This window comes from Rhamphochromis sp. 'chilingali' (assembly GCF_963969265.1).
Source record: "Rhamphochromis sp. 'chilingali' genome assembly, chromosome: 8".
Lineage (NCBI taxonomy): Eukaryota > Metazoa > Chordata > Actinopteri > Cichliformes > Cichlidae > Rhamphochromis > Rhamphochromis sp. 'chilingali'.
The window spans coordinates 36210209-36229302 of record NC_137935.1 but is presented as its reverse complement, the minus strand read 5'-3'; the positions used below and the strand labels follow the sequence as shown (position 1 = coordinate 36229302).

The window sequence follows — 19094 nt, the reverse complement described above, 5'->3', positions numbered from 1 at the left end:
TTTAGCACAAATATAGAGTGCTAAATAACTACTTATAACAGTAAAGGATGACGGTTTTATGCGCAGAGGACAGTCCAAGGACAGAACTATCAGTTTAACTTGCTTTTGGTTGATTTCTGTTTTTATGTTTTAGTTTTTCTGTGAAGCACTTTGTGATTTTTGTCTTGAAAGGTGCTATACAAATACAATTTTACTTACTTGCTTTTACTTTAATATTTAATACTTCATATAAAGCCTTTGTTAGCAATGACAGCTTCAAAATGCCTCCTGAGTAGAAAAAAGTGAGTTGCATGCATTGCTCAGGTCTGAAAAACAGCTCCACACCATGATATTCCCACCTCCAGACTTCACTGTTGGCATGGTATTTTTAGGGTGACATTTGACCACTAAACATAATGTGTGTTATGGCATTCAAAGAGTTCGGTTTGGTCTCATCTGACCAGACTATATTCTGCTGTTGTTCAGCAACCTTTAAACACACTCCAACATGCTTTTGTCAGCAATGGAGTCTTGTGTTGTGAGCACGCATACAGGTCATGGTAGTGGACTTATTGTTTTCTTTGAAACAATTGTGCCTGCTGATTCCAGGTCTTTCTTTTTTTTGAGAACTTTATTTATAATTTTCCAGTTTAACAAAAATACAGAAAAATATAACTGGAGTTGCGATTACAAACATTGCCATTGTGAAACAGGTTGCGCAAACCACAGTTTTGCGCACAGTGGCAAACCAGTTGGATGCAGGAAAATGTATAATCTATGCACACAAACAAGAAATACTACCATGTGAACAGGGTAGAAAACCAAAATAAAATAAAATAAATAAATAAATAAAAGGGGGGGGGGGGGGGGGGCTGCATTGTGTGCAGTTCTTGTTGGCTTGTTACAGAGAGTAGGTGGCTTTAAAGAAGAAGAAAAAAACCCCACAGATAAAAAGCAGTATTACATCATACTTCAGTAAATGACAACTTCTCCACATATTCAATAAAGGATGACCAGGATTTGTAGTATTTACTTTGAGACCCTCTCAAACTGTATCTCAAATGCTTTATCTGCAAGCACTTCATTACTTCTCTCACACAATGAACAAACACTGGTGGACCTGAATCCTTCCATTTAAGAAGAATTAGCGTGCGTTCCAGGAGAGTTGAGAAAGATTAAAATAAACAATACAATAGACAATATACACAATGTAAAAGATCAAATGTAAATAATGTAAAGAATATAAAATATGTAGATCAACAAAAGGCTTGTTTGAGCAGAAAAGTTTTTAACTGCTTTTTAAAAGAATCCACAGAGCAACTAAGGTGTGTTGCTTATGAAATCCATGAAGTGCTACAGAGAAAATTACATTTTATTTATGTAATTAACACATTTTGAACTCTTAAAGAAATCTAACAAAAGGAAAGATGCTGAACTAAAATGATCCATGTAGCAAACAAAAACTGTTGTGAGCCGCCACCCTCATATCGCCTTTGGGCTTTTGGAGCCTTGACCTGACTTTTAAAAAAATAATTGGAAAAAAAGTACTATGCTGCCACTGGGGTGGCTGTAGCTCAGGTGGCAGGGCAGGTCAGCCACTAATCAGAAGGTCGGTGGTTTGATCCCAGGCTGCCTCCTGGCTGCATGCCAAATATCCTTGGGCAAGATACTAACCCCATGGTTGCCTACTGGTGGTGGTCGGAGGGCCCGGTGGCGCCAGTGTCCGGCAGCCTCGCCTCTGTCAGTGCGCCCCACGGCAGCTGTGGCTACAATGTAGCTTGCCATCGCCAGTGTGTGAATGGGTGAATGACTGAATGTAGTGTGAAGCGCTTTGGGATCCTTAGGGACTAGAAAAAGCGCTATACAAATGCAGGCCATTTACCATTTACCAAATGCAGATAGATAGTAATTCCATGTTATGGTGTAGATTGTTTCTGTGATGGTCACAGTAGGTATTGTCTATAATGCTACATTTACTTCCTTCATTTAGTACCCTTCAGAGGATACTTAACATAGTCTTGGTAGTTGGCCACTTAGCCAGATTAGCCATGATTCTATCGCTAGGTCAGTTCCTCTCACACTCACTACAGTCAACACATCTGTTGCTCTTGGGGCTTGGTACCCAATATTGAAAGACCGGGATGATGATATCGCCCCCTGACCTGACATCCTGGCTCTCCCTTTGTGTTGTACCTCGTTAATCTCCTCCTAGATGTTGGAGCACTGAGCTACTAGTTGTTTCTGCATTAGTCCAGATGTTCAGTGTCAAAGACTCCATAGGTCTCACATCGTCTTCATGTAACCACTTCCATTGGAGTTACATGTGTAGTATCATTCCAACAGTGCCCTATTCTCATTACCGTATTTTCACAACCATAAGGCGCACTTAAAAGTCTTAGATTTTCTTCAAAAAGTACGGCGCGCCCTATAGCGCAGTGCGCCCTGTGTGTTGTAATGAGGACGTAGTAGAGAACACCATGAGAACGCTAAAGGGTGAAGTGCGTGCGTTGACTTTATCGCACATACCTGTATAAAAGAACAGGTATGTGCGTTATGCAGGACATCGTTGTTTTAACAACCCTGAAAATGGCAAAGAGACACGCTTACGAAGCACAGTTTAAACTGAAGGCCATCAGCTATGTGGAGGAACATGGAAATCGAGCAGTGGCGAGAGAATTTAAGATTAACGAATCGATGGTTCGCAAATGGAGGAAGCTAGAAAACAAGCTCCGGCAGGTCAAGAAAACGCAGCTGAGTTTCCGCGGACATAAGGCGCGGTGGCCCAAGTTGGAGGAAAGACTCGAGCGGTGGATCATCGAGCAAAGAACGAGCGGGAGAAGTGTTTCGACGGTCACCATTCGGCTAAAAGCAATTTCACTAGCTGAAGAGATGAACATTGAACATTTCCAAGGAGGTCCGTCTTGGTGCTTTCGTTTTATGAAACGGTGCCATTTTTCCATCCGGACCAGGACTACGGTAGCTCAGCAACTTCCAGCGGATTATAAGGAAAAGCTGGCCATCTTCCGCTCTTACTGCAGCAAACACATCGGCGACAAAAACATCCAGCCCAGCCACATCACAAACATGGACGAGGTCCCGCTCACTTTCGACATCCCGGTGAGTCACACTGTGGAGAAGAAGGGGACCAGCACGGTAGCGATACGCACAACGGGGCACGAAAAGTCTTCTTTCACTGTTGTGCTTGGCTGCCATGCTAATGGACAGAAACTGCCGCCTATGGTGATTTTTAAGCGAAAGACTTTGCCTAAAGAGAAGTTTCCAGCAGGAATCATCATTAAGGCAAATGAAAAGGGCTGGATGGATGAGGAAATGATGAAAGAGTGGCTGAGGGAGGTGTATGTAAGGAGACCAGGTGGTTTTTTCCACGCATCACCATCGCTCTTAATCTGTGACTCTATGCGTGCCCATCTCACAGCCGATGTGAAAAAACTAGTGAAACAAATGAACTGTGAGCTTGCTGTCATTCCGGGAGGCCTGACAAAGGAACTCCAACCGCTGGACATCGGTGTGAACCGCCCGTTCAAAGTAAGGCTGCGAGCGGCCTGGGAGCGATGGATGACCGATGGAGACCAGTTTCACCAAGAGTGGAAGGCAGCGCCGGGCGAGTTACGCCACAATTTGCCAATGGATTGTAGATGCTTGGGCTAACATGTCTGCTGGCACTGTTGTTCGAGCTTTCGCAAAAGCCGGCATCATTTCCGAGGAGCCGCACGGCACGGAAAGTGACTCTGACAGTGAAGAAAGTGAACCTGGCATGTTTGATGGAGATTTAGCGCAGCTGTTCAATTCAGACACAGAGGATGAGGACTTCGATGGGTTTGATTGATGATAAAAATGTGAGTACCAAACTTTGTTTTGCTCCTGCTTTATTTTTAAATATGCACACTTGTATGCTTGTGTGTTGTTGATGATGACGATTACCGGTAATAGAAATGTGAGTAAGGTACCGAACTCAGGTTTGCTCCCGCTTTATTTTTAAATACGCATACGGTACTTGTATGCGCCCTATGATCCAGTGCGCCTTATGTGTGTGTTAAATACAGTAATGGCACACATAACTGAGACTGCGCCTTTTAGTACAGTGCGTCTTATGGTCGTGAAAATACGGTATGTTCTTTTATGCCTTTTTGATCCAGTAGTCCACTTTTTGTCATTGTGTCCTGGTCCGGCTATCTTTTATTGCACAATATCTTCATATTCCATGTTCCATATTCATTACTTATAGCGGGGACTATTTTAATAAATTATTATCTGGGTGTTCTAAAAGCTGCAGTTAGAGTATTAACAATAATGCGAAAATAACTAAACAGCCAATTTGTGCAGATTTTATATCTGAAAAAGCACGGTAGGTTACTGTGTTCCCCAACTCACGCTGTATTGACTTCTTTATTTATTTTAGTTAAAACAATACACTTCAGTAACAAGAACGTTACAACACTAGACAATTTTATACAACCATATAGTGTTTTAAAACCATAATTCAAACTGTTATGCAATAATTCTCATTTGCCATGACTAAAAGCATGACACGCAATATCATTTTCAAAGAAAACTCACCTGTCTCTTCATCTATGGCAAATCTTCCAAGCCCACTCCCATCTCGAATGGAGTACTGAACTTCTCCATCTCTGCCAGCATCATCATCATTAGCTGTGACCTGGAGTAGAGTGGTTCCAATCCGGGCATTTTCTTTAACTAATCCAGTCAAAGCAAAATCAGAAAAGTATGGGGCATAGAGGTTTTCATTCACATCTACAACCTCCACCTCCACAAAGGTAACAGAAAGAAGAGAAACAGGCCTTCCTTTGTCTTTGGCCTTTACAGTAAGGTTGTAGAACTGCTGTGTCTCATAGTCCAGCTCCTTTGTGAGTCGAATAACTCCATTTGCCCTGTCTACTTCAAACCATCCATTATAATCACTGGCTAGGGAGTACCGAACCTGGCCTCCCAACCCCAAATCTGGATCCAGAGTTTCTAACCAGGCTACAACTGTTCCTACTGGGAGATCCTCCAGAACCCTGGTTCTGTACACAGCAGGGATAAATAGTGGAGGACAGTCATTTACATCCTCCAAAATGATTTTCAGTGTGGTTACAGAAAACTTCTGGCTTCCTTTCTCCGCTTTGTCCCGAGCCTCAATTTTTAGGTTAAACGTAGAGACAAACTCCCTGTCTAGTTGGCCAGCAACATATAATATCCCACTAGTGGAATTGATACCAAACTGAGTGGTGCTTGTCAAAAGAGAGTATACAATCTCGCCATTGGGCCCAAGATCTTTGTCAATGGCCTCAACCTGGATGACGTCAGTACCTATGGCTAGGTTTTCAGGTATGACAATTCTAAAGCCTCCTTCTTGCAAAAATTGGGGTGCATTATCATTTGCATCTTCTATATAGACAGTAAGCAACCGCCAGGAACTTTTCTGTGGAAGGCCAAGGTCATAGAGAGTTAAGTTGAGGAGATAGCGATCTCTTTTTTCTCTGTCCATGTGTAGGAACACACTGATAAGTCCCGTCTGTATGTCAATGGTAAAACAGTTATCAATATTTCCATCTGAAATAGAGTATAGAATTTGACCATTGAAACCTGTGTCCCCATCATAGGCATTCACATTGAAAACACTTGAGCCTACCTTAAGGTCTTCCTGCACAGTAATATCTGTGGGAAATGTTTTGTCAAACTGGGGTGCCTGCCGATTCACAGAAAAAAGGTCAATAAAACCTTCCTCAATTTTAGGTTTATTGCTAGCTTTGGACTTTTTCAGTAACTTTTCAGCTAATTTTTGAGCCACATTTGTTTCTTTACATGTGAAACGTTTGGAAGAAGATTTTCCATAAACAACTGAGATATTGACAAACATAGGATCCGAAAAGCTCTCACCATCAGTGGCAGTTATTTTTAAACTAAATAAACCACTCTTTGGATGGGCTCTTGAGAGAGAATGCTGCAGTGCAAGAACCCCTGAATCTGGGTTGAGGTCAAAGTACCCCTGTTCGTTACCTGAAATAATCTTATATTTCACTAACTCTAATTCATCTATATCAATTGCAGACATTGTAGTAATAACTTCATTTACTGGAAAATCCTCAGGAATAATCCCCTGGCATGCTACCTTCTCAAACAATGGCTGATTATCATTTACATTTTCTAGATGGATTGTTACATTGACTTCACTTTCTCGTCTGTAAGGAGACCCCCAGTCAGATGCTCTGACTATGAACATAAAGCTTTCTGATGAGGATTCAAAATCCAGCTCTTCAGTAGTGCTTATAACACCAGAAAACTGATTGATTTTAAAGGGTAATGGCTGAAGACTGGAAATGCTGTAAGTTATGTATCCATTTTCACCTTTATCTTTATCAACTGCAGAAATTGTTAATACACTGGTTGCAACTGGTACACTTTCATTAACAAAAACCTCATAAGAGGACTGAGCAAATGTTGGTGTGTGATCATTGGCATCCTGAATGGTTACCCTCACTTTAACTTTGAGATTACTATCCATTTCCACTACTTCAAGATTAAAGACATCCTGGAACACCTGAGTGAACCAGCGAGCAGTAGAGATTACACCCGTTAGGGTATTCATTTGAAAAAAGGATGAATCCGCAGAGGTTGTTAAGATATATTCTGCATCATCAGGTTCTGGTGTGATTTTAACAGCCACTACAAGTGTACCTGGAGGTGAAATTTCATTTAAACTGACATCATACAACTCTTGCATAAATTTAGCATCTGAATTTTGATGTTTTTCGACCTTGATTTGGATGACTTCAACAGCAGATAACTTCTGTGGGGTGCCCCTGTCTTTAGCCTGCAAGCTAAGATTACAGCCATAAGGGTACGTTTGACTTATTGACTCAAAGGCTTTAATAGCAAACTCTCCTTCTTTAGTTCTGTCAACAAAAAACTGCTCTGACGGATCTCCTCCTACAATGACCAAGGAATCTATTTCTCCATTTAAGCCTTCATCTTGGTCCTCAACAGTAACCACTGCATACACAAGATTTTTATCCAGCCATGAGGGGCTGTGGGTGAGGACATTCATGAGTGGAGCATGTTCATTTAAACGCTCTACATGGACAAAAAGTTTGGCTGTACTGCTGATACCATTATTTCCATAAAGCTTCATGCCACGGTCCACCGCTAGAATTTCTAAGTCATAACGGTTCTGCTCATCGACATTAAGCCTTCCACTGAGAGTAACCACTCCACTAGTTGGGTGTACAGCAAACAGTTCAGTTTTTTCCTTGAAAAAATAGTAAAACTCTCCATTGGAACCGATATCCGCATCTGTGGCAGTAACTTGTGCTATACTAGTTCTGAGAGGGGTACTCTCTGCTATGGTGACGGAGTATGTGGTAGGAGAGAACAAAGGCCGGAGGTCATTCATATCCAAAACCTGAATACTGACTTTAGTCCAGGTCTCAAGAAGAGCCTCTCCCTTGACAGAAGCTTTCACTGTCAATACATAATTATCCTGAATCTCTCGGTTCAATATGGCGGCATTACCACCTTTAGTCCTTATGCGTAAGAAACAGAAGTCTCCGAGTACATACTCCTCTGCCTTGAAAAAACCGTCATCGTCACCTGAGGTGATTCTGTAGCGGATCTCCCAGGAGTGCTGGGCGAGGTGGATGCCCATTTTAATTTTACTGTTGGCATAGGTGCGTGCTGCTGAGTTTTCATAAATTGTGGCATGGTAGACAGGCTGAGTGAAGCTGAAGTGAGATTCATCTTGAGGAGCCCCATGGGTGTTCTGACCGTTGCAGAGTGGTGACTTCAAGAATACCAACAGCAGCAGCAAGGCCAGGCGGAGATGAGGGGCTCGAATGCCTTCCCACTGGCTCATATTCATATCCATTCCATCATAACTCCATGCTGAAGCAGTCTAGAAAAAGAAAGGCAGAGACATAGAGAGAAACGTCAGCAACAGGAGGGGGGATTCTTTTCATTCACAGTCTCTGCCAATTAACCATAGTTAATAGCCATAGTTAACCATTAGAGGAGTAGAGATGGTGAAAGAGATGACCGAGCTGAGTGCAGTTACTTGGCAGCCATAATGAAACTTACATCATCCTTGTGCAGTATGTGGATACCGACAATCAACTGCTACTTTTAGAAGAAAAAAAAGCTGTGGTTGTTTGTCAAGGAACAAAACAATTATATGGTTAGGAAGAATTGTATCATCATCAACATACTATAGAACATAACTGCAGAGACAAATTGCTACTATACTTTGACCCTATCATAACCCATTTTCTAAATTACTTGAAAATTGCAGTACTATATTTCAAAACCATGTAATATCACCAAAAGTAAGCCAGATGTGGTTTCAAATGCAAAGTAGCTACTTTTTTCAAAGTGTTCTCTCTTTTATTAAAAAAGAAAATACTGTGTTCTGTAAGTAAGCAGCCACAAGTATGTGCCAATCTGCACTTTTGGCCTGAAACCTTTTCCAGTAAAAGCCATGCTGTAGCTGTAAGACTACCACAATAGTCTGCATTTTGGTGACTAAGCACTTTCTCCACAAGGGATAAAGAGATGGAGTGGAAAGGCAGATGGTTTCCGAGTCTTCTGAAAGAGTATTTACTTTCTGTTGAAAGTAAACCTATTTAGCTTGGCAACAGTGCCCCCAAATTGAAACAATACAAATTGAAACCTGAGCGCGCATTTAAATAAAATTCAGTAGTCATTCGTGAGTGAAAAATGTGACGATAATCCTAAGAGAAATGCAGAAAATATCACTTTTTCTTCTTTTTCTCTGACATTATTAAACTGTCAACTGAGGCACACTAATTATGCCTCAGTACTGAAATAACCCTTCCAATCTGTTTTTGTTCACTTTTGGCAGAGTCACTACGTATCTTAGCTAATACAGTAATAATACATACAAATGGTTGTTTTTCCCTATTTGTACTTGGAGTAGAAACAATTTAAGGGATTCTGTCATTGCAACATCTGAAATACTATTACCATTAATTTTATTTATATAGTACCAGTTCACAATCTTAGGTTTATTGCTGTCTCAATACATTTCCTGAAAGGCATGGTTCTGCCAAAATTTATAGCAGACAGCTGCCGCTCGCAAAAGGAGCAATGGCAAATGACAAAGCAGTGGAAGCTGAAAAATTGCTAGAAGTGTAACTAACAGAGGTATAACGGACTGAAAAAAGATGAGTGAAGAAGAAACACTCATTCTGCATTTATTGATTAGTTATTATTAATCGCTGGCGGTCTTCTACAGCCTGTTTTTGTCCTGTCTTCCAGCCTGGTTTATCTGGACGTTTTTTCTGTTAGAAGGAAGAAACCTTGCCACCGTCGCCAAAATACTGGCTCATGATTGTTAGGGTTTTCTCTGTTTTGTTTGTATTACTGTAATTTCTTTACTTTACAACATAAAGCACCTTGATGCACACAGTTATATCATAAATTAACTGTGATGTATCACATCTTTGGAAAGCTGAGTACAATTTCTCTAGCCACACCCAGGCCTAATTACTGCCACACCTGTTCTCAATCAAGAAATACCGTAAATAAGACCTGCCTGACAAAGTCGAGTAGACCAAAAGGTTCTCAAAAGCCAGACATCATGCTGTGATCCAAGAAATTCATGAACAAATGAGAAACAAAATTATTGAGATCTCTCAGTGTGGAAAATGTTATAAAGCCATTTCTAAAGCTGAGGGACTCCAGCAGACCACAGTATTATCCACAAATGGCGAAAACATGGAACAGTGGTGAAACTTCCCAGGAGTGGCCAGCCGACCAAATTTACCCCAAGACCACAGCTCCTGGGATATTTTTGGTCCAAGAGGTCACAAAAGACCACAGAACAACAACCAAAGAACTGCAGGCCTCACTTGCCTTAGTGTTCATGATTCCACCATAAGAAAGAGACTGGGCAAAAATGACCTGCATGGCAGAGTTCCAAGACGAAAACCACTGCTGAGCAAAAAGAACATAGAGGCTCCTCTCAGTTTTGCCAGAAAACATCTCGATGAACCCCTAAAGTCTTTTCGGAAAATACTATGTGGACTGATAAGACAAAAGTTAAACTTTTTAGAAGGTGTGTGTTCCATAATATTTGGTGTAAAATAACGCAGCTCTCAGAAAGCGAACGTTATTTCAACAGTAAAATACATGTGATGGTCTGCGGCCGTTTTGCTGCCTCAGGACCTAGACGACTTGCTGTGGTAAATAGTACCATGAATTCTGCTGTCTATCAAAACATCCTGAAAGAGAATGTCTGCCCATCTGTTTATGACCCCAAACAGAAGCACAATTGGGTTCTGCAGAAGAACAACAATCCAAAACACACCAGCAAGTCCACCTCTGAATGGATTAAGAGAAAGAAAACAAAAACTTTGCAGTAGCCTAGTCAAAGTCCTGACCTGAATCTAACTGAGATGCCCTGGCATGACCTTAAAAAGACAGTTCATGCTTAAAAAGTCCTCCAATGTAGCTGGGTGCAGCTCCTTTGCAGAGTGAGCTGCAGATGGGCAGGTGGACAACGAGCTCTGTAGTAAAGGTTTAACCCTTGCATGTTACGAGTTCTGTATTCTGATAATTATAACATATACTATATTATGCCTATATTAATTCAAATGCTGCAAATATCCCTCTGTAAGAATTGGGCACCTCAACATGCCAGTTTTGTCTAATTAAAAGAAGTAAGAAAAAACTTTAGTACCTTTTTTCATTCAACAGTACACAACATTAAGCATTAAGCTTAATATTAGACTCCATCTGCTGAAAAATGTAAACAGTTGACAGTTCTGAGCTGTATTTGATATTATTTTGTCATTGTTGGACAGATGTGGTTTCTGAGGATATAAAAGTTTCAAAATGATAATTATTCATCAAACTTTCCATCTCTTCAGATCTTCTTATAAACACTGTAAACAATGCGAGCTTAAAATAATTTTTCATCATTCTGCTGCATAATTGCTATGTTGTTACTATACCAGCAAATCCCACAAGCTTGTGTCAGCTAAATGTCTGCCACACACACCACATCAGCCACACAAAAAAATAGCATCATTCTCTTGAGAGAAGTCCCACTTACTGTCAGCTCTAAACACCCTGTCATTAGCTTTTTATTACAGGCTAATTAGCCTTGAAATACATGGCAAACGGCAACCAGCAACTTCTACTGGAAAGAGAGATAATGTTGCTTTGTCTGACCTTGCTAATACACAGCTATAGGTTAACATGTAACTCAGAGAAACAGTCCTGCTGGCAAGCCTGCTGGTCATAAAACCTTTATGGATCTATAGAAAGATGTTACCAGCATGTAAAGTTAAGCACACATATGCATGGACACAGGCACATATGCATACATACTCTCAATGAAAAGCTGACTGAGGCAACAAGGTAATGTGAAGCATAGGGATGGGTATTGAAAACCGGTTCTTGTTGAGAACCGGTTCCCACTGTTTCAATTCCTTGGAATTGTTTGCCATTTTTGCAAACGATTCCCTTATCGATTCCAGTCACCCTGAATGACGTCACCACGTTGCGGAGCGTCATTTACCTGGCAGGAAACATGGCTGCTAAAACGCTAAAAAGTTTGATTATACTTTACAAGAACGGAAGACAACAGGGCAACTTGCAATACTTGCAAAGTAGATATTTCATTTAAGGGAGGAAACACTACGAATATGCAAAAGCATTTGCTCACAAAACACACGATGACCTTAAATGAATGTCGTGTTTTTAATTCCGCTCCGGACTCGTGAATCTCAACCCAGCAGCAGCGGTAACGTTTGCACGTCCTCTCCCGTTAATGCGGCAGGTAAATAATCAACTAACAGTGCATATTATGTTAGCGCGATCTGCCTTATCTGCCATTACTGTGCGTTTAGGTGACCATGATGAGAGAGACACACAGAGTCTGGCTGGCGCTCGCTGGCAGTTCTCGCTGCAGTCTACCGGTAGCGTCTCCTTTCAAGCCAGGATAGACTAATGTTACCGAGCAGTGACTAAGTTTGTGGTCAAAGGCTTGAACCCATTTGCCACAGCAGGTGCCCCCGATTTTAGGTAAGTGAATGTGTTTAATTGTAGGCAGGGACATTACTGGATATTCTTGTGTAATTGCTACTGAATAACTTATGTTATACTTTGTTATTGCTACAGAAGAATATTTATTTTATTATTTTACATTTACAATTTTTTTCCCCGGGGTCCCTGTGACACCACATTGAAGAGCCGTAGGCTGGATCTCTTAAGATCTCACTGCTGGGTTTGTAAGGCCATGTTACTCCTAAATTTCTATCTTGTTCAAAGAGAAGATATAAAACAAAGTTCTATGCTAATCGACCTTAGTGTTCTCCTTTTTTAAAAAGAATCGATAAGAGAATCGATAAAGAATCGAATCGTTAAACAGAATCGAAAATGGAATCGGAATCGTGAAAATCTTATCAATACCCATCCCTAGTGAAGCAGCAAACAGAATAGTTTTTTTCTTTACCATACAAACAAGTATCTATGCGGTAGAGATCAGAAATGAAAGGTTTCTTCCTTCATGAGTTGACTAGAAATACTCCTCCCCGAGTCTAGGAATTATCAGCCACTCACAATTCACCAGGGCTGCAGACCAAACTCTCTCTGCGTCCAAATGTGGTGAACTTACAAGCTAAGAAGTGAAACAGACAACATATATTGAATCGCTGTGGTTTGGAAGCATTTTGATTAGGACATTAGCCTGTACTGAAAGAAGTCAAGTCAAGTCAGCTTTATTTCTATAGCACTTTTAAAAGACACCAAGTGTTGGTAAAATAAATGAGATAAAAAGATTACAAAACATCTATATATACACACACACATGCATGTGTTTATATGCTTGTATATACAAATTTTTATACAAGCATACAAACACACATATATATAAAAAAAAGGGTGAGGGTAACAGTGGTCCTCGGAGCGCTAGGTGCAATGACTCCCAAGCTTGCCGATTGGCTCCAGCAGATCCCAGTATGTGCAATATCTATCTATCTATCTATCTATCTATCTATCTATCTATCTATCTATCTATCTATACACACACACACATTCGCGTGTGTATCTATACAGAAGACAAAAAGCATATGAAATACAGGTACAGCCACTCTCTCTCTCTCCCTCTCTCCTGTTGCTACTTCAATCATGAAACTGATCAATGATCAACTGATTGGCTTTTGTGTCGCGAGTCCGTCTCTCTTGTTTGTTTATTGCCCACTTCGCGCCAGAAAGAGGAAACTAGCGGCTGAACAACAGCAGCACATTTAAGCTTGATAAGCTGTTGTTGGAATTTATTTACGTTCTACACCAGGATCCTTTTCTACGTAGCTGACGGCTGGTAACTGTGCAGGGGCGGATCTAGCAAAGTTTAGCCAGGGGGGGCCGATAGGGCATTAATAGGGAAAAGGGGGCACAAAGACATATTTTTCTTTCTTATTCTCATTTAAAATGTCTAGCTGTTAATAAATAATTATCTGAATCTTACACCCAAAGTTTTAATCTGATGTAAAATGTATAGAAGTCCATTACTGTATATAGTAACTGTTAAGTCTAATATACCCTAGTAAGCTATAGTACTTTTTCCTTTGGGAACCATCTGTGCAGTCTGCAGTTCTGTTGAAGAAAGATGTTGAATCTATTTAATTATTCTTGAAAAATAATTGATTTCTGTGCATTTCTTTCACACTGCATCAAATTAAAGTTGATTACGTCAATTAAGCATCATGAGGTGGAGGGTGGGTGGTTCCCTATTTTATTTTATTTTTTTTAGAACTCTATTAGTTAGGTTGCTTACTCTTTCAAATACCAGAATAGGAATGATTGAGTAGGTTTAAGTTCATTAGATTGATCAGTATTGCTGAACTATGAAATATTTTGGGTTTAGTGTATTTTTTGCATACAGGTATAACAGAATAGCTTTAGTGTTTTTTGTTTTTTTTTAACTTGAGTATGAATTTATACAAAAAGCAGCAAGATATTAAAAAAACAGTTTTATTGATTAAAAAACACACTATACCGGATTCATATTGGTATTGGCAAATATGCAAATTTATGATATGGGTATCGGTATCGGACATAAAAAAGTGGTATCGTGCCATCTCTAATAAAAAGCCAGGCCAGGAAAATCTCCTTCATGTTTTTCTGTGTTTTATTCTCAGTTACTTTAACACAAAGGCATCTGCTGTGATGTTCAAATCTCTTATAAACTCTCACAAGTATCAATACTGATAAATGATCAGAATTATAATATTTCTGACTGTCTGAGGCAAAATTGAATCGAATCGAATCGGGACCTTGTGAATCGGAATCAAATGGACTTTAGAAATCAGTGATGAAACCCAGCCCTAGTGAGTAAGCCCGACAGAAGTGGATGTAGCTGTGGGTTATAAAAAAGATGAAAAGAACTATTGATAACTTTTTTGTTAAGTTGAGGCCTTATCCGTCTGAAATTCATAGCCAGTACTCTGAAATGGAGCCATCAACCTCTGAACGTTGAAAAAGCACAGTGTAATCATGTCTCAACAAACTCCACACTGCTCACCTTCACCTAGTATGTGACATGCCCAAACAGAGACAATAAAACACTGGACTTACTGTATGCCAATGCTGAAGAGGCATACAGTTCATCACCTCTCCCTCCACTGGGCAGATCTGACCACAACCTGGTGCACCTTGTCCCTGTGTATGAGCCCTTAGTGCGCAGGGAGCCACCAGCCACCTGCACAGTACAGAGATGGTCGGAGGAGAGTGAGGAGGCTCTTAAGGATTGTTTTGAGTCTACTGTGTGGGAGGTGATCTGTGATGACCACGGAGAGGACATTGACAGCCTTGTTAGATGCATTACGGACTATATTAATTTCTGTGTGGATAACACCGTACCTACCAGGACTGTGCGGTGTTTCTCCAACAACAAACCTTGGATTACCTGAGAAATTAAAGCTGTCCTCAAGCAGAAGAGGAGGGCCTTCAAATCTAAAGACAAAGAGGAGTTGAAAAGGGTGCAGAGAGAGCTGAGGGGACTGATAAGGAATGGGAAGGACAGCTACAGGCAGAAGATGGAGAACCAGCTTCAGCAAAACAACGTTGGTGAAGTCTGGAGAGGCCTCAGAACCATCTCGGGCCACAAACATCAGAACTCTCTGCCTGGGAGGGATGTGAGTTGGGCAAATGAACTGAATCATTTCTTCAACAGATTTGATTCAGCCATGAGGCAGTCTTCAGCATCGGCTGCAGACTCACCCACCCCCACTGCTGCTGTTCCACCTCTGACACCTCAGACACTTCACACCTCCTCTATTCACCCTGCTCACTCCTCCCCACCCCCAACAACAGCATCCAATACACACTCAACACAAGGCTCCAGCCTGTCTCTCTCAACCACCCAGGTTAGGAGGGAACTGAGGAGGATTAAAGCCAAGAAGGCAGCGGGCACAGATGGCATCAGCTCAAGGGTCGTCAGGTCCTGCGTGGACCAATTGTGTGGGGTGATGGAGTGCATCTTCAACCTGAGGTTGGGGAGAGTCCCACAGCTCTGGAAAACCTCCTGTGTTGTACCAGTGCCAAAGACATCACGCACCAAGGACCTCAACAGCTACAGGCCGGTGGCTCTGACCCTGGAGCGGCTGGTCCTGGCTCAGCTTCGGTGTCTGGTGAGCTCATCAAACTTCAGTTTGCCTACCAGCCTGGCATTGGAGCAGATGATGCCATCATTCACCTCCTACATCGTTCCCTCTCTCACCTGGAGACCACTGGGAGCACTGTAAGAATCATGTTCTTTGATTTCTCCAGTGCCTTCAACACCATTCTTCCCACAGTCCTGAAGGACAAGCTGGAGAACTCAGGAGTGGACCATCACCTCACTACCTGGATTTTGGACTACCTCACCGACCGACCACAGTATGTGAGAACTCAGGGCTGTGTATCAGACAGGGTCGTCTTCACCATCTACACTGCAGACTTCTCCCACAACTCCACCCAGTGCTTCCTGCAGAAGTTCTCTGATGACTCTGCAATAGTCGGCCTCATCACTGATGGGGATGACAAGGAGTACAGAGAACTGACACAAGTCTTTGTGGACTGGTGCCAGCTGAACTACCTCCAGATCAACTGGTGGTAGACTTCCGCAGGCACAAACACTCTCCACTGTAACCACTGAACATCCAAGGTATGGACATTGAGGCTGTAGACAGCTACAGGTACCTTGGTGTTCATCTGAACAACAAACTGGACTGGACTCATAATTCAGACACCCTGTACAGGAAAGGGCAGAGCAGGCTGTACCTGCTGCGGAGACTCAGGTCTTTTGGAGTGAAGGGCCCACTCCTGAAGACCTTCTATGACTCTGTGGTGGCCTCAGCCATCTTTTATGGTGTGGTCTGCTGGGGTGGCAACATGTCTGCTGGGGATAGGAAGAGACTGAACAGGCTGATCCGCAGGGCCAGCTCTGTTCTAGGATGCCCTCTGGACCCAGTGGAGGTGGTGAGTGACAGGAGAATGGTGGCTAAGATTTCATCCCTGTTGGACAACATCTCCCACCCCAAGCAGGAGACTCTGACAGCACTGAGCAGCTCCTTCAGTGGCTGCGGCACCCACGATGTGGGACGGAGAGATTTCGCAGGTCTTTCCTCCCCACTGCTGTCAGACTGTACAACAAAGACTTATGCAGCTGATCAAACATACACAAACCCACACATGTGCAATAAGACTAAGTGCAATACTCTTTTCTGACAAAGTTGTGCTTTTACTCAGTTGTATATAGAATTTGCATTCTAATTTTTATCCAATTGTATAATTTATTCTATTTTATTCTACTGTCTATAGTATGTTATTTTATTCTATTCTGTACAGTTGTGTACAGTACAGGGTGGGCCATTTATATGGATACACTGTAATAAAATGGGAATGGTTGGTGATATTAAAGTCCTGTTTGTGGCACATTAGTATATGTGAGGGGGCAAACTCCTCAAGATGGGTGGTGACCATGGTGGCCATTTAGAAGTTGGCCATTTTGGATACAACTTTTGTTTTTTCAATAGGAAGAGGGCCATGTGACACAAATTGGTAATGTCACAAGAAAAACAATGGCGTGCTTGGTTTCAACGTAACTCTATTCTTTCATGAGTTATTTACAAGTTTCTCTTTGTTCACAGCCATTGACATGTTCAAGGTTAACACGTGAGGAGCGGATCAAAATTTTGTTGATATCTGGTGAACGCAGTAACCGGGTTATTGCAGCAGATTTCAATGCAAGACACCCTACAAGACCACCCATCTCCCATGCTACAGTTAGCAAACTGCTTGCTAACTTTCGTGAAAGTGGTTCAGTGTTGGATTTGCCAAAATGTGGACGCACTATTGAAGAAACATCAGTGGCTGTCCTAGCTTCATTCAGCAAGAGCCCACAGCGTAGCACTCGCTGCATGTCACTGGAGAGTGGCATTAGTCAAACATCCCTTCGGCGGATATTAGCTACTCACAAATGGCACCCTTACAAACTCCAGCAACAGCAGCAGGATGACCCAAATCGGTGCACAGAATTTGCAGAATGGGCAAAACAAAAATTGGAACAGGACCCTCAGTTCATGCAGAAGATTTTGTTCAGTGATGAGGCAAACTTTTATGTGAATGGTGAAGTTAACAAACAAAACCGCCGCTATTGGTCTGACACTAACCCACATTGGATGGATCCCTCCAAGACTGTTGGAACAACAAAAGTGATAGTTTGGTGTGGTATATGGGGTACAACGATAGTGGGTCCATTCTTCATCAATGGAAACCTCAAGGCCACTGGATATTTGAAATTGCTACATGATGATGTGTTTCCCTCTTTATGCACTGAAGCTGGCACGTTCCCTGAGTTTTTCCAGCAAGATGGTGCACCACCACATTATGGGTGCCAGGTCCAAGCATTCCTAGATGAACAGTTTTCTAGAAAGTGGATTGGTCGTCGTGGGCCAGTTGAATGGCCCCCAGGGTCTCCCGATCTGACCCCCTTAGACTTTTATCTTTGGGATCATCGGAAGACAAATGTCTATGGTGTGAAGATACGAGATGTGCAGCACCTGAAACTACGGATACTGGATGTCTGTGCTGGCATTTCTCCTGCGATGTTGCTATCAGTGTGTGAAGAGTGGGAGAAGAGGGTTGCATTGACAATCCAACACATTTTATAAGTGGTCAGAAACTTGTAAATAACTCATGAAAGAATAAAGTTACGTTGAAACCAAGCACACCATTGTTGTTCTTGTGACATTACCAATAAGTCTGATGTGTCACATGGCCCTCTTCCTATTGAAAAAACAAAAGTTGTATCCAAGATGGCCGACTTCTAAAATGGCCACCATGGTCACCACCCATCTTGAGGAGTTTGCCCCCTCACATATACTAATGTGCCACAAACAGGACTTTAATATATAATACAATACAATACAACTTTATTTGTATAGCACATTTAAAAGACCAGCGGTACACCAAAGTGCTTTACAATAAAAACAGGAAAATTAAGACATTAAATAAAAGACTATTAACAAAGTACCACATATGTCATCAGGTTAAGGGCACTAATTATACGTTAATAGAAGGGAATATAAGAACAAAGTACTAAGAACAGATAGAGCTAAAAGTACATAAATAAGAAATTGAACCAAATATAAAATATAAAATAATATAACCAACCATTCCCATTTTATTACGGTGTATCCATATAAATGGCCCACCCTGTATATTGGTAAATGGCCTGTATTTGTATAGCGCTTTACTAGTCCCTAAAGACCCCAAAGCGCTTTACACATTCAGTCATCCACCCATTCACACACAGATTCACACACTGGTGATGGCAAGCTACATTGTAGCCACAGCCACCCTGGGGCGCACTGACAGAGGCGAGGCTGCCGAACACTGGCGCCACCGGGCCTTCTGACCACCACCAGTAGGCAACAGGTGAAGTGTCTTGCCCAAGGAAACAACGACCGAGACTGTCCAAGCCGGGGCTCGAACTGGCAACCTTCCGATTACAAGACGAACTGCCAACTCTTGAGCCACGATCGCCCACAGATATTATTCGTATTGTATTCTAATTTTTGCTATATAACATT

The 19094-nt window shown here is 41.8% G+C and overlaps 1 protein-coding gene across 11 annotated transcripts in view; it reads right to left on the bottom strand.

Annotated features, from left to right (window-relative positions):
* Positions 1-19094, bottom strand: part of fat3a (FAT atypical cadherin 3a) — a 179958-nt gene that overhangs the window by 118275 nt on the left and 42589 nt on the right. For all 11 annotated transcript variants that reach the window (XR_013972387.1, XM_080888393.1, XM_080888394.1 and 8 more), the window contains exon 2: positions 4558-7891. Coding sequence is in view for 10 of the 11 variants with exons in the window: in XM_080888393.1 (XP_080744519.1) it covers positions 4558-7864 (3307 nt within the window). In the remaining variant the exon portion in view is untranslated. The remainder of the gene's footprint in view (positions 1-4557; positions 7892-19094) is intronic.